At 45.5% G+C, this 16,348-nt stretch overlaps 1 protein-coding gene across 1 annotated transcript in view; it reads left to right on the top strand.

Annotated features, from left to right (window-relative positions):
* The first annotated feature begins 320 nt into the window (after positions 1-320).
* Positions 321-16,348, top strand: part of bsg (basigin) — a 42,331-nt gene continuing 26,303 nt past the window's right edge. The window contains exon 1 of the mRNA XM_041204002.1: positions 321-553. Coding sequence (XP_041059936.1) covers positions 469-553 — 85 coding nt within the window. The 5' untranslated portion in view covers positions 321-468. The remainder of the gene's footprint in view (positions 554-16,348) is intronic.

Genomic DNA, 16,348 nt, shown 5'->3' on the forward strand with positions numbered 1-16,348 from the left:
CCTCCTGTCAACCCCTCCTCCTGTCTATCTCTCCTCCCCCCTCCTGTCTATATCCCCTCCTGTCTATCTCTCCTCCCCCCTCCTGTCTATCTCTCCTCCCCCCTCCTGTCTATCTCTCCTCCCCCCTCCAGTCTATCTCTCCTCCTGCCTATCTCTCCTCCCCCCTCCTGTCTATATCTCCTCCTGCCTATCTCTCCTCCCCCCTCCTGTCTATATCTCCTCCTATCTCTCCTCTCCTCCCCCGCCCCCCCCCCCCCCCCCCCCACCTCCTGTCTATCTCTCCTCCCCCCCCCCCGCCTCCCTCACGTCTCTCACGTCCTGCTTGCTGGTGACGTGCGGGCTCAGCTCCTGGAGCGGCCAGAGGACACAGCGGGGAAAGGAAGGAGCAGAGTGAGGGGAGCCGCCGGCTCGGAGTGAGAGAGAAAAAGACGCACGGAGAGAAGCAGCGGGAAGGCGCGGACAGGAAGAATGGGAACCAGGACGACGACGACGACGACGACGACCAGCCTGGGCATCCTGATGCTGCTGGTTTACAGCGCGGGCGCCTACACAGGTAAAAGGCTCCGAATTCCCCGCCGAGAGTTATACTCCCCCCTCCCCCCTCCCCCCTCCAAATATAATTCAAATTTAGTTAAAATAAATTGACAAAAAGAAACTGCGATTTTCCTCCGACCTTCTCTTCAGCCGTTGGCCGGACCGCCATCGTCAAATTGGGGGGGGGGAGGGGGCGCCAGTCTCCAGTCTCCAGTCTCTCTCTCTCTCTCTCTCCTTTTCAGTCACGAAAGGGATTTTAACCCATTTCTCATATTCACACGCCGCTTTTTGGTGGCCGCGGTGCCGTCGCCGTTTGGGTCGCTTTGTACCGGACGGACGGAGTATTTCACCGAGCGGCCGCCGCCGCCGCCGCCGTTGGTCTAACTGGTCTGAACCGGTTTCTGTGGGGGGGGGACGGACGGACGGACGGAAACCGGGCGCCGCCAAACCCGCCCTCTCCATTCCCGGCCGCCTTTCGAAATGGTTGGGCCCCCATCACCCCCTCCCCCCCCACCCCTTCACTCATCCCCCTCCACCCCCCCCCTTCACTCATCCCCCTCCACCCCCCCTTCACTCATCCCCCTTCCCCCCTTCACTCATCCCCCTCCCCCCCCTTCACTCATCCCCTCCCCCCCTTCACTCATCCCCCTCCCCCCCTTCACTCATCCCCCTCCCCCCCTTCACTCATCCCCCTCCCCCCCCTTCACTCATCCCCCTCCCCCCCTTCACTCATCCCCCTCCCCCCTTCACTCATCCCCCTCCCCCCTTCACTCATCCCCCTCCCCCCCTTCACTCATCCCCCTCCCCCCCTTCACTCACACCCCCTCCCCCCCTCACTCACACCCCCTCCCCCCCCTCACTCACACCCCCTCCCCCCCTCACTCACACCCCCTCCCCCCCCTCACTCACACCCCCTCCCCCCCTCACTCACACCCCCTCCCCCCCTCACTCACACCCCCTCCCCCCCTCACTCACACCCCCTCCCCCCCTCACTCACACCCCCTCCCCCCCTCACTCACACCCCCTCCCCCCCTCACTCACACCCCCTCCCCCCCTCACTCACACCCCCTCCCCCCCTCACTCACACCCCCTCCCCCCCTCACTCACACCCCCTCCCCCCCTCACTCACACCCCCTCCCCCCCTCACTCACACCCCCTCCCCCCCCCTCACTCACACCCCCTCCCCCCCCTCACTCACACCCCCTCCCCCCCCACTCACACCCCCTCCCCCCCCCACTCACACCCCCTCCCCCCCCCACTCACACCCCCTCCCCCCCTCACTCACACCCCCTCCCCCCCTCACTCACACCCCCTTCCCCCCCTCACTCACACCCCCTTCCCCCCCCTCACTCACACCCCCTTCCCCCCCCTCACTCACACCCCCTTCCCCCCCCTCACTCACACCCCCTCCCCCCCCCTCACTCACACCCCCTCCCCCCCCCTCACTCACACCCCCTCCCCCCCCCCTCACTCACACCCCCTCCCCCCCCCTCACTCACACCCCCTCCCCCCCCCTCACTCACACCCCCTCCCCCCCCTCACTCACACCCCAACCCCACATCCCCCTCACCGCCCCCCCCACATCCCCCACCCCCCCATCACAGGGCGCGAATTACCCGGCGGGGCATCGACACGTGGACCCGGGGGGGGGGTGGGGGCAGCAGCACCACCTGCTGATCGTTTCCTGGCCGGGTTCGAAGGGACCAGCCGTACCGACCGAAATTTGGAGCGCGAGTAGGCCATTCGGCCCCTCGAGAGCCTGCTCCGCCGTTTGATGAGATCGTGGCCTCAACTCGACTTTTTCCTGCCTAACCACCCCCCACCCCCTCCCCTCCCCTCCCCTCCTCTCCCCCACCACCCGGCCACCGCCACAACCACAACCCTTTGACTCCCTTGTTCACTCACATTCGCACTCAGTTTCCTTCTTCCGAGCAAGCTTCGACACCTTCGTTTTAGATTTTCATTTTGTAGGTTCCTATTTTGTGCTTATAGCAAAGCCAACGTGCTATTTCTGTGGACTATTATTTAATGGTAGATTTAAAGGTTTCTGTATAAAGTTAAGTATTTAATATCAATCAGAATCAGATGTTTTCTTGCTAAATTGTGACGGTCTGAAACAAGTGTAATAGCTAATTTCAGATATATTGATATATTTTAATAATGTAATCATCACTACAGAGTTCAGCAGTTTCTTCCTCAATCGTCGTTGAATCAATGTGTGTGTGATCACTTGGCTGGAAAACTTGTCTTAAAATGATCTCAAACAGGAATTGGGTGATTCCATGACTTGAGACTTTGCATGTGAACACACAGGAAATTGTTCTAGTTTGCTTGCTTCAGGGATGTTCAGCCGACGTTTCAGTGGGCTGATGCAATTTGATTTTCCATGGTGATGATTTTCTTTTAATTCAGCATAATTACTGTACTGTGTAGGGAAAGTTTAGCTTCGACTGTTCTGAGTTATAAATCGAAACTAGGTCAATAATAGCTTCAACGCAGCTTTATTTAGTAATCCTTTAGTGCGAAGGTCCACAGATGACAAACTAGTATTTGAATCTCTGTCCCTAGAGTATCTACAGTAAAAGTAGCAAAGGTTTTAGTACAGTACAGTCTATACAAGCAACTACTTACCCTGGTTTTTCTAATTAGCAATTAATTTAGAATGCTCCAAGAACTGGTAAATAATAATTTGGTTGGTAAAATGCTTTATTAGTAGTGAAAGGGGCATTGGAAACAAATGTACACTCACAATCTAATGGACCTCAGAGAAAGAAGTGTTCTATTTTTGTGTTGTGTTGTACTGGATAAGGTCAGTCCATATAAAACTTACTGGATGAGCTGTACTGATCCTGTTGTGAAAAACATTTGCTTGAATTAACTGTACAGACATGAAAATTTTGTGAATAACCATGAAAAATTCTATAATTTATCTTTCTGTGGATGTATCCTGCTGACTTCGCACATTACATGAGTTAGCTAGTATTTGTGGAGTGTTTTATCTTTTTGCCAGCTGACGTGTTTGAGAAATAAAGCTGATAATATCTATAAAAACATATTGAACAATGGAACAGTGTTGGAAACTGTAATGGTGCTTAGCTCTGCTTGTTGAACTTGTCAGCTGAGGGAATGCTTTAATTAGTAGCCCAAGAACAAATCACATCGGGATATTTTTGCATTAGGCTCCAATTATTTGAGGCTTTGACCCTCGTTAGCAGAGCGTTTGGGTCAGAAAGTTTGTGCCCAATTTTCTGGTGTGCAATTTTAGGTTGGAAATGAGGACATGTTGCTAGGGTTTATGGGCCTCATTTTAATGATTTAAAACACATCTGATGTTCAATTTTCTGACTGCATGTTGCCTCACCTATAGTGTGCGCAGTATCCATATATGAACTGGATGCATGGATTTTTAGGACCGTGGCAAGCTTAATAGTGTAATGACATCTGAGATACTGGAGTTTAGAAGAGTAAGAGGTGACTTGATTGAAATATATAAGATCCTGAGGGGTGTTGACAGGGTGGATGTGGAGAGGATGGTTCCCTCTTGTGGAAGAATCTAGAACTAGGGGTCGCTTTAAAAATAAGGAGTTGCCTATTTAAAACAAAAAAGAGGCAAAATGTTTTCGCTTGGTGTCATGAGCCTTTGGGACTCTCTTCCTGAAAAGGTGGTGGAAGTAGAGCCTTTGAATATTTTTTAAGGCAGAAGTGGATAGATTCCTGGTAAGCAAGTGGGTAATAGGTTATCAGGGGTAGTGGGAGGTTTCAGGTTACTATCAGATGAGCCATGATCTTATTAAATGGCAGAGCAGGCTCGAGGGGTTGAATGGCCTACTCCTGCTCGTTGTTTGTATACATGTCTAACTGGATATGTCACAGTAACAACTGCCACTGGTTCTAACTGCTGCAGGGTAGGCTTCAGATGAACACATAAAGACATTCATCCAATAGGAGAGTTTCAACAATTAGGGTTTTGTGCCACCTCAGGCTTGCAAAATATCCCAGGAAACTTGCCTTTTGGTGCATCTCCAATGTCCCACCATCAAGATCAGGAGAGTTGCCCACATATGAAGCTGTACCATTGTCAATAGTACATTTAGTTGTGCACTAGGGAGGAAGAAAGGCTTGTCAAGAGCACTGAGCCTTCATTCTCGGCTCAGAGCAAATACGACTCTGTTGGCACTTCACCGAAACACGTTTATTTCTCAAATAACTAAATAGATTTGTACACTGGCAGCTTAGTCATTGAAGTTGCAGCATAGTGAAAATTATTCCAAGCTCTGTTACAACTGCAGTGCAATGTGTTGTATCATGAAGTGATGCAACATTCCTTTCTGTGACTTCCTCTACTCCCACTGGATGATTCATGTACACTGTAATTGCCTGTGAGAATATTAACTGCCGTATGTTTGACTGTTGAGTGCTGTTAGGTGTTCAAGATTCAACATACGGATCAAAGTCTCCTTTGATCTAGGGTATGAATCTAAGTCAGAATTGTTCCTAAACGGTAGACTTTTAGCAATCAGGAACATTCTTTCTCATTGTTAGGCGTCGGTCTTTACCAGTCCAGCAGCTTCAAAGATCAGAAGCTTCGAAGTCTTGAAGTTGGGGGGTAGGAAGGTTGGAATTTGTAATTTTTGTGTATGCTGTTATTTAATTTTATTTATTGGGGCTTTTATTTCTATATAATCATATGTGGCCTACTCAATGGTTTACATATTTGTAAACCCAGGACCAAGTTCCAGAAGTTAACTGGATTATTTTTCTTTTTTATTGTTTTATGGTTATTGCTCATCCCGAATTGCCCAAGAGAAGGTGGTGGTGAGCTGCCTTTTTGAACTGCTGCAGTATATGCAGTGTTGGTACATCCATAATGTTAGGGAAGGATTCCAGGATTTTGATGCAGCAGCAGTGAAGGAATGACTATATTGTTCCAAGCCAGCATGTGTGTGGCTTGGAGGGAAACTTGCAGGTGGTGGTGTTCCCGTGCAGCTCCTGCCCTTGTCCTTCTTGGTATTAAAGGTCGTGAGTTTGGATGGTGCTGTCGGAGGAGCCTTGGCGAGTTTCTGCTCTGCATCTTGTAGATGGTACATGCTGCTGTCACTGGAAGGAGTGGATATTGAAGGTGATGGTGGGGTGCTGATCAAGCAGCCGTGTTGTCTTGGATGCTGTTAAGCTTAGAGAATTTTTGAAGTTGTATCCACCAAGGCATCCGGTATTCCATCACGCTCCTTACTTGTGCCTTGTAGATGGTGGATGGGCTTTGGGGAGGCAGGAGATGAGTTACTCACTGAAAAATCCTCAGCCTCTGACCTGCTCTTGGAACCACAATATTTGTATGGTTGGCCAGTGATATCCCCCCAGGATGTTGATAGTTGTGGCCATTCAGTGAAAGTAATGCCATTGAATGACAAGGGAGATGGTTAGATTCTCCCTTGTTGGAGATTATCATTGCTAGGCATTTACTTGATGTGAACGTTACTTGCCACCTGTCAGCTCAAGCCTAAACATTGTCCAGGTCTTGCATGGGAACACACTGTTTCAGCATCTAAGCATTTACAAATGGCATTAAACACTGCAATCATCAGCAAAGATCCACCTCTGGCCTTATTTTAGAGGGAAGGCCGTTAATGCAGCAGCGAAAGATGGTTGGGCCAAGGACAGTACTCTGAGGAACTCCAACACTGCACCCTGGGGGTGAGATGATTGGCCTGTAACAGCTGCAACAAGCTTCCTTTGTGTCCAACCAATGAAGAATTTTCCCCTGATTCCCATTGGCTTCAATTTTGTTAGGACTCCTTGACGCCCCACTCATTTAAATGCTGCCTTGATGTCGAGGACAGTTACTTTCACCTCGTCCCTATAATTCAGCGCTTTCCTCCATGTTTGAGTCAAGGCTGTTGTGAAGAGATTGAAAAATATGATATTCTTTACATTATGATTCTTACAGTTTAGAGTTAATAACCTCGAAATTGTATCTATTTTGAAATATAATTTTTGCCATTTAAGTTGTGTTGCCAGTTGTAATGCTGTTGTATCTGCGTCAGATAATCATAGGTTAAAGCCACAGTGCAGATCTTGAGCCATTGAATTGTGTAAATGTGAAGGTATAGAAAGGTTTTATTTTAAAATATGGTTTTCTGTATCTTATTCCTACATCACCCAGTCTGAAATTGCATTTAAGCTAATACTCTATGCAAGAACTTAGGCAGTGTTATATTTGATAATGCACTGTCTGAAAGCATAGTAGAAACAGATTCAGAGTAACCTACAAAAGGCAGTTGGATATAAATTTGAAGTGGAGAAAATTGCAGGGATATGGGGACAGATGAGGGAAATGGGACTAACTGACTAGTTCTCTTAAAGAGCTGGCCTGGGTCCACTAGTCTCCTTCTGTGCTGTACGATTCTATAGCGTAAATCTTGATTGTCATTAGTCAGAAGTTCCTTTGACGTCATGAAGCAACAGTTGGTGGAAAGTAAGATAACCCATCTTAATGTGTCAAGCTACACTAGATAAAATGTTGCAAAATAATTGTATTGTGTAATTTATGTCACGTGTTTTAAGTATCTGCCATCGGTGTCTTGGTGAATTCCAAGCCATATCTGTCCAACAGATTTTTGCTTTGTGATTTGGTATATTTGAAACTATATTTATAATAAACTTCATTTGTATCAAATTCTATCCTGTCATTCATATTTTTACCTTTAGTTCTTTGTACATATTTTCAGTCAAAATTCTTTCAAACGATGGGCTCATGCCCCATATGTGCTGGCAGCTTTCTGCCAGGAACTGCACTTAAGTGACCATTCCTTTGTGTGAGCCTCAACAGCAAACATTGGCTGATGGTGTCTTCAGCTGTGGACCTATCGTAACCAAGCTTATTGATGTCCATGTTCTTGGCAACATAAATGGTTCACTACAGGTTCCGCATGATGTATCCAATTTGGAACTTCTGAATTCTCGCCCTGATTTCTTTTCCATGGCTGTATCAGATTGTAACAACCAATGTTCTTAGGAGTGAAACACATACAAACAAGTGAATTAGGAGCAGGAGTAGGCCACTTGGCCCATCAAGCCTGCTCCGCCATTCAATAAGATCATGGCTGATCTGATTGTAACCTCAACCCCATGTTCTTGCCTACCCCCAATAACTTTTCACCCTCTTGTTAATCAATAATCTATCAGGCTTTGCCTTAAAAATATTCAAAGACTCTGCTTCCACCGCCTTTTGAGGAAAAGAGTTCCGAACACACTCTACCCTCTGAGAGAGAAAATTTCTCCTCATCTCAGTCTTAAATAAGCGACCCCTTATTTTTAAACAGTGATCCCTAGTTCTAGATTCTCCCACAAGAGGAAACATCCTCTCCATGTCCACTCTGTCAAGAGCCCTCAAGATCAGGAAAGATTGATAAAGTTAGTAAACTGAAAGATTAATAAACAAAGGGTCTGAAGGGTATGCTGTATAATTAAACTATAATTAAACCTGGTGCTTCAAGAAGCCTTCCACACAGCATAGGAACAACAGATTTGCAGGATTTGGCCATTTGGTCCTTGAACCTGCTCCACCATTCAATAAGATCATGGCTGATCTGGTTGTAGTCTCAACTCCATTTTCCTGTCTGCCTCCCCATAAACCCCGACTCTCTTGGTTATTAAACGCCCAATAAATTCAATGATCCAGCTCTTCCGGGGAAGAGAATTCTACATTCTAACAGTTCTGAGAGAAAACAAGTTCTCCTTTTCTCCATCTTAAAAGGGAGGCCTCTTATTCTTAAGCTGTGTCCCCTTGCTCTCGTCTCCCACACAATTGGAAACACCCTCCTATGCTATCAAATCCTCTTAGGATCTTATATATTTCAATAAGATCACCTCTCATTCTTCTAAACTCCAATGGGTCAACCTTTCATCATAAGAGAAGCCCTTCATCCCAGAAATAAGTCAAGTGAATCTTCTCTGAATTGCTTCTGAATTTCTGAACTTTGGGGTGTGAAATCCTCTGCCTTAGCTTCTGTACAGTGGTGCTATTAAGATTAGTGTATGCAAATTCAAATAACTGAACAAATTGAATTACTTTTTCCCATTGGATGACTTGGTCTGGTGATACAGTACGGCTATTTGCATATTTTGTCCATGCACTGCCTCTGGCTGCTCACTGTGTGTCAGTATGAGTGGATTCCTGAGGAGCGCTACTTGAGCTAATGTTAAGTTGCAGTTTAAAGAAATCTATGGCGAGAAATAGTCAGACATTTAAAAGTCCCAAATTTTAGAAATCTTGTGGTAGAAATTCAATGTTCTACTGCTATAAGTGTGGATGGATGTGGTGGTACTAACCAAAATATAACTAATAGGCAAATTAAAGCACCCAGAGATTTTATTAAGCATTGATTATAGCCATTTATCAGAATATAATGGAGAAAGTAGTTGAGAAAATTATGCCACAGAGTTTATGCATGCTGTGTAATATTTTTATGTTGGTGCTGTTTCATGCTTATTAAAAGTAAAAATGAAAACCCTCAAAAAAGGTGTTCCTCTAATCCTGATCTGTGGAATACAGTATCCACCTGGACCCTAAATGTTATGAATAGGGAAAAATGGAGCACTGAGACACAGTGGAAATGAAGTGTGAATTCAGAGATCAGAAGAACTACCAATCAGTCATCATGATCAGAGGATCTGGAATATAACTATTTGGAGACACGCAGAATGGAAATTGACAAAAATGGATTTGCCACACAAAGACACTGAGAAGGCAGAGACCACGAGGAAGGCCACAAATTAGTGGCACCAATGACTAAAGGACTGCTGCTACCACCTGGTGGCGAGAAGTCAGCATATTGCAGTTTTCGAAATATGCTAATCACTCACTTAATCTGCTTCCTCCTCATCCTTTTAGAAGTCTCTTTAATTTCTCTCTGGGTGGCAATCATTTTGTTAGCTTTCTTTTGGGATTTGTTTTAGTATAGTAGTAACCTAATCTAACTGGTGCTTTTTAGTCACATTTAAACTTCTCAACTTCTAATAGTTTTAAGATCCATTTTTGCATCACAATAATTCAATTGGATTTTATTCTTGCTTCACTTAGGATCGTAACACTTTTGATGCATAGAGTATTACGTTATATAGATCAATAGCCCAGAATCAAAACAAAACTTTGCTTATGGCTTTTTTGTCAGCAATGGAGTCTGCAGTGCAACAGAGTGGATTTTTAAAATGTCTTCCTGCTTAGCTGAATTATATGCTTTAATAATACCTTGTCTTTTGTTAAATGTTTAAAACCATAAACTTGGTAAAACAAGCCAAATCCTGATATCTCTTTTTGCTAAGACCCTAATGGTGCCAGGCTAATACAAACTGGCTATAAAATATGCACACACATGTAAAATGTTGAATGAGATGTCTTTGCAATCTGTGAATTATCACATTAATCATATCTGTCAGACTCAGTATTAAATTGAAACCTGTTTTTGTGTTTTACACTTGGTAACTTAAATCCTGTATTTTTGATGGACTAAAACCTCCAGTGGAACATAAGAATAGGCCTTTCAGCCCCATCAGGCTGTTTTGGATTCAATTAAATAATGATTGTACTTCAGCTCCATTGGCCTGTCATTGGTCCATATCCCTAACATCTTTACCAAACAATGCTCAAAGAATTGTGACTTTTAGACTGTTATGTACATCTAAGCCTGACTTGAAACTGGAAGTAAATTCCAATAACTCTTTATTCTGGATAGTTTCTGAATTACATAAAATAAATTTAAAGGTCTGCATTTCATAGAGGTTAATAAATTGTTGTGATCTTGCTCCTGCCACGTCAGTATCACAAGAATTCCGTGTTTCTCGTTGCTGTGTTCATTGTCTTTGCACATGACTGTATGAAAAGATTGGAATGGAATATACAATCTTTATGGGTATTGTAGTTATTAAAGTTGCGATTCAAAGATTGTAGGAGTTTTTTTTAGGATCATTAACAATATCTGGATTGCTGGAATTCTTCAACTACGTCCCTATGAGGAAATTGTTGCTTAATATTTGGCTTTGCCAAAAATGATAAATTTTATAGTCTGTGGAGGTAATAGCAAAGTTATGGGAAGATTATTATGACTTGGTTTCCTTGGGTACCCTTGAGTTTTGTTAAGGGCACAAGGTGACTTTCACAGCAACAGAACAAGCTGGTGGGCCAACAAGCAGCTCTAATTTGTGAACAGTGAGAGTTGAGGTTAGACTAAGAGCAAAGAGCATGTATTTATTTCTAATATTTTAGATGGCTTCTCTTGAACAGGCCATTGGTCAATATTTGGAAAAAAATACTGAAACTTATTACAGCAAATTTGGGCTTTGAGTCAGCACTTTTTGGCTGGAGGATTAAATAGTTAGAATTTTGGCGCTTTCATATAAGTAGAACACTTGACACTTTTCAATCACTCATTAAGGCCAAAATATTTAGCCAGTTTTCCCTTGCTTGAGTTGGCTAACCCCACATGAATGATCTTGGTTCTACTGGTTTTACCATCCTTGTTACTGGCTTTATAAAAGCTTTTCTTGCTCACAGGCTTTCTTTGTATTTGTTCATAGGATATAGGCACCACAGACAAGACCAGCATTTGTTGCTCACTCCTAAACGCCTTCACCCTTACAAGGATCAATTTTCTTTGTGATCTCTTTGGTTGTTTTTCCTCCAATAGTACAGAAAGTTGCTTAGCCTGAAGGTTCCCATGAGAATATTTTCCTCTGAATGACACAATGTGAGGCAAGTTACTGGAGCCAATGGTATCTATTAATTCCTGTCATTTTTTTTCCTCTGGTGTGCACTAATGCTTCCAGGTTTTCACTTAGGACTTTTTCTCTTACTAAATTACTTTCCCACACTACCAGCAGCCTGCCAGTGCCCACTTTTGCTTGTGTGCTTTTTCAACACAACTTGTTATCTGATCTCAACTCTGCACTCTTAATCTTGTGATATAAACTCTTTAGCCTTTGACTTCCTAATGACACTGAAGTTCATGGGAAATTTTCAAAGATTACCATCCAACACATTTACCCCTATGCAAATAAAAAAGGAAAGAAAATCAAACTCCAAGTTCTTGAATCTCATACAATTATTGATCAAAATGAGCCACCTTCCAAATCTATATACTCAGTTATGTTTTAATATATATATTTTATATTTCACGGTCTGTATGGTTATTAATTGAATTTATCTTATTGAATGACCATGCAGGCTTGAGGGGCTGAATGACCTCCTCCTATTTCTTATAATCTTATGAATTTCAACTCTCTTTCTATTCATAAACCAATCATCCTTAATTTGTAAATGATCAATATTACTACACACATTCTTTTTTCCAACAACTAAATATCAGGTGACAGCACAGAATTCAGCTAATTTATTCCATCTCCTCAGTTCATGCTTACCAGTTCATAGCATACAGCACCCCCACTTTTGAGATCATAACCACCCATTCATCCAACCCTACCACATCAGGATTAAACATTGCCGCACTCCCTGCATTATCTGAACAGTTTCTAGATCTACAGGTGTTTTTTTAAGGTGTTGTAGATTCTGTTCAGATTAGGTTAGTACATGTGCAAGAATAGAGATTATTTGACTTTTAAACTATAGATTACAGGATAAGACCATCAGAGAAATCTCTTTCCAAGAAATTCCTTTAATTCAAACAAGAATTTTATCAGTGACTGTAAAATAAGGGCAATATAAAGCTTAAACTTCAATCTTGCAAAATAATGACCTGTAGACAAGTAGGTAAAATTCATAGCATATTCTGTATTTTTCTCCCACATGATTACTTAGATGATTTTCTTTTTAAATCTGTTTCTACTTCACATATATGCTTTCTAATTTATGGGGTATTTTTGAATAAATGAGTGGGCCTCTGTCTTATTGTGCATTGGAACGTCCCAAGGACATGAAAGGTGCTATATGAATGCAATTTCCTTCTTTTCTGCTGTAAATAGGTAGAAAGCATTCAGGAAATTTATGGAATGAAAAATCAGATTTATTCTGTGCAGCATTAAAATTATTGTTATACAAGATACGTTGCACTGCAATTATTCTTTATCTTCTTAATATTTGTGTATTAACATCCATTTTATAATTTACTATGGGCGGAATTGTCCCAGAATTACACTGAGTCCAAGAGCATGAAAAATGATGTTTTACCTGCTGGCCACAATAGCGGGTTTTCGCGCCGTATTGTCCCATTCTCACCTCATAAAATATGCAGTCAAGGAAAACACGCCATCTTGCTGGTGGGTGGCCTCCAATTTGCCTGCCACGCCATTACCTCTCTGCTTCCTCACTCTGGGCGCTGTATTTAAACTGCAGCCAGGCACTCTGTTCTCAAAGCTTGAAGCCCAGGGCTGCTCCAGTGAAGACGTGGCCCCAAAAGCCAAGAAGAGTGCAGCCCCCTAATACAGTGACGCATCCCTGGAATGCCTTTTGGATGCCATGGAGGCCTGCTGTAATGTCCTCTACCCCCGCTCTGGTCACAGGAGGCCCATCAGTCTCACCACTCTGGTTTGGGAGGCGGTGGTCAGTGCCATCCAGTGCAAAAAATGGATGAATGATATCATCCATGCTGCCAGGGTAAGTCAACCATCTCGTCAGTCAACTCACTTACTCACAAACCTATCACACATTCACTGGCATCTCACTCACTGCCAGCTCAAGGGAGATCACCACTCTCTCACACACATGCCCTCACATCACCATCTGGAGATCTCCACCTCATTGTGTCCATGGTGTGCACTCCGCACATGCGCATGCCTGGCATCCTTCTCGTTTGACCTGGCATATACCTTGCTCATACCCTCTCCATCTGTCTTGTGCGAGATTTTGACCTGCGTAATCAACAGGAGAGGTCCCAGACCAGCGGGTGGAGTGCCGATCAGCAAGGTCCTCACCCTGTTCGAGTCATATGTTGGAACTGGCTGGAGAGGACGTGGACCATTCCTGTGGCGATGGTGAGATCAGCGGCAAGCATCTACGAGAAGATCCTGCACCAAATCATCCCTCTGTCAAAGCTACTCTTGAGTCCACTGTTCTGTGTAAAATGGCTGCCAAGCACTAATAACTTCCACTTCTCTCCTAGGTACATCTGACATGTCGCCCTCAGGCAACCTTGACCCCAGCTCCAGCGCTGAGAGCATCTCGGATGAGGAACCTGAGGGCAGCACCATTGAAGACCCGTCATGGCGCTCATCCACACCCTCTATCAATGCAGCAACACGCACCTCGGTGCGCCCCTAGAGCAGTCTCGGGATCACAGCCTGGTGAACACAGCACACAGTCTGTTCCACAGCAGTCAGAGGCAGGGGCATCTGAGGCACTCGGAGGACTGCTGAGTCAGATGAATGAGCCTCTGGACACTGTTCTCAATCAGTTAAAAGCAAAATGTTGCGGATACTGGAAATCTGAAACAAAAACAGAAAATGCTGGAAAAACTCAGCAGATCTAACAGCATCTGTGGAGAGAGAAACGGAGTTAACGTTTCAATTCTGTATGGCTCTGAAGAAGTCATACGGTCTTGAAACATTAACTCTTTTTCTCTCCACAGATGCTGTTAGGCCTGCTGAATTTCTCTAACATTTTCTGCTTTTTTTCTTCAATCAGTTGTTGGAGCTGCAAAGACAATCAAGGGAACATCAGAAAGGGATGTCTGATGCACTTCCCAGATTGCCCGGGACGATGGGGTAAGTCTGTCCGTCTTGGGTCCAGGGTGTTCAGGTCATGTCGATGCACCGAGGTCAACACTGACAGGCTGGCAGCTGCCATGGACATCTTGGTCCAGGACATCAGTCCTGCACAGCTCCATGGGCTGAACTCCATCGCTGATGCCATATATGGCCTCCAACAGGGTCAACGCACGAGGAGTGAGGGGAAGCTCGACCTTGCTCCGGCTTCACCTTCTCAAGAAGTCAGTCAGAGGCTGCTGGGCACCAATAGGGAGGAGGACCAGCAGTTTGACACCTGGAGCCATCCACACAGGTGACTACGGGAAGGTCCGGCTGATTGAAATCCCTCCCCCTCCTGTGACTCCAGCATCTCCAGCTCCACAGGCCGAGGAGGGTGCATCTGGCCCACAGCAGGATTCCCAAAGCGGGCCAGGGCCCTCCAGAGGACGCCAGCTAAAGTTGTCAGCAGGCTGTCTCCACTCCACTGGATGTTTTGTTGGAGGGGGGGGGGGGCACACTGAGATGTAGCGGCAGGGTTAGGAAGGTTAAGAAGTAGTAGTTGTGCTGCGTGGCACAGGTGTTAATCACTTGTACACAATGTTCACTGTTATAAATAAACTCCCAAGAATGTCTCCGTCTGTCTGCACTTATTGTGATGAGCAGTGTTTGTGTAGCTCAGGTGTGAAACCTTGGTCCCCACACTAGATAAAAGCAAGTGTCTCAGTCCAAGGCCTATTACCTGTGCAGTGTGTAACCTGCAGAGCAAAGTGATGGCCTGGTTTCATGCCCGCTGGACACATCAGTGATGCCTGCACCTCGATGGTGCTTGTCATTGCTACCAGAATGTTGTGGGTAGGCGTCACAGAGTTCAGTCATTCTCTGTGTGCTCTCAGCACCTTTTTGAGGTGGGGCTGGTCCCCCATCTCTTCAGCATCTGTGTCGGGTGACGGTGTGGCCCTGAAGGGTACAGGTGATGAAGGCTGCCAAAGGTTCAGGTTTACTTAAGTTTCACAGCTGCATCTCCATGATGTGACCCTGATTACAGGGTGCAAGCAAGCTGCCATCAGCCAGACAGGAGTCAGACATCCACAGATAATGTGAAGATCTATGGAGTGTCCACTCTGCATGTTGTCATCGTCCTCCTGGAACCTTGCGACTACCAGGGCTTCCGCTGCATCTCCATAACATAAGCCTGAGCACTGAGGGTATGTGCGCTGCCATCAGCCACACAGAAGTCAAACATTCACAGATGCAAGGTAAGGATGTCAGAACTTTCCTCGCTGCATCTTGTCATCATCCTCCACGAATCTTGCTGCCATTAGGGCCTCAGCTCACCAGACCAGTGCGATGGCCTCATTGCCGGCATTCCCGCCTTCAAGGACCTCATCACCGTTCAACGTTCTCCATCATTGGAGGAGATGTGCAGCTATACCATCTCCCCAGCTAGGTCGTCCCCATGTCGCAGCACCAGGTTGTGTGGCGCGTAAGATGATGCAGTGATATGCGACACCCACTGGGGACAGTATTGCAGTGCTTCACCAGACCTGTTGAGGCACCGGAACTTCATTTTCAATATGCGTGCCTTTTGCTTCCATCAAAATCCGGATCGTGGCATGAGTCTCATTATACCGTCACTCTGCTGCAGTCGGAGGCCCCCGCACAGGCGTCATCAGTCACATCCTCTGCGGGTAGCCCTTGTGCCTGAGGAGCCAACCCTGCAGCCTCTCTGGACCCTGGAAGATGTCAGGGATCTGAGACCTGCTAAGGATATAGGAGTCGTGGATGTTCCCTGGGAATCGTGCACATATCTGCAGGATGGATTTGTGGTGGTTGCAAACCAGGTGAGCATTCAGCAAGTGGAAGCCCTTGCGATTCACATACTGCTTGTTGTTACGAAGATCTAAGTGCCACATGAGTGCAGTCGATGGCACCCTGCACCTGTGGAAAACCACAAATCCCAGTGCTTTTGCTTCCTGGCTTGCCTGATCGTGGTCGAATTGCACAAAGTTCTGTGCCTTCATGGATGCACCTGTGGTTGGAGGCGTGCAAGCTCCTGCAGAGGTCTCCTGTGTACCCCTGGAAGGAACCACTGGTGTAAAAATTGAGTGCTGCAGTCACTTTC

Source organism: Carcharodon carcharias, chromosome 14, assembly GCF_017639515.1.
Source record: "Carcharodon carcharias isolate sCarCar2 chromosome 14, sCarCar2.pri, whole genome shotgun sequence".
Classification (NCBI taxonomy): Eukaryota; Metazoa; Chordata; class Chondrichthyes; order Lamniformes; family Lamnidae; genus Carcharodon; species Carcharodon carcharias.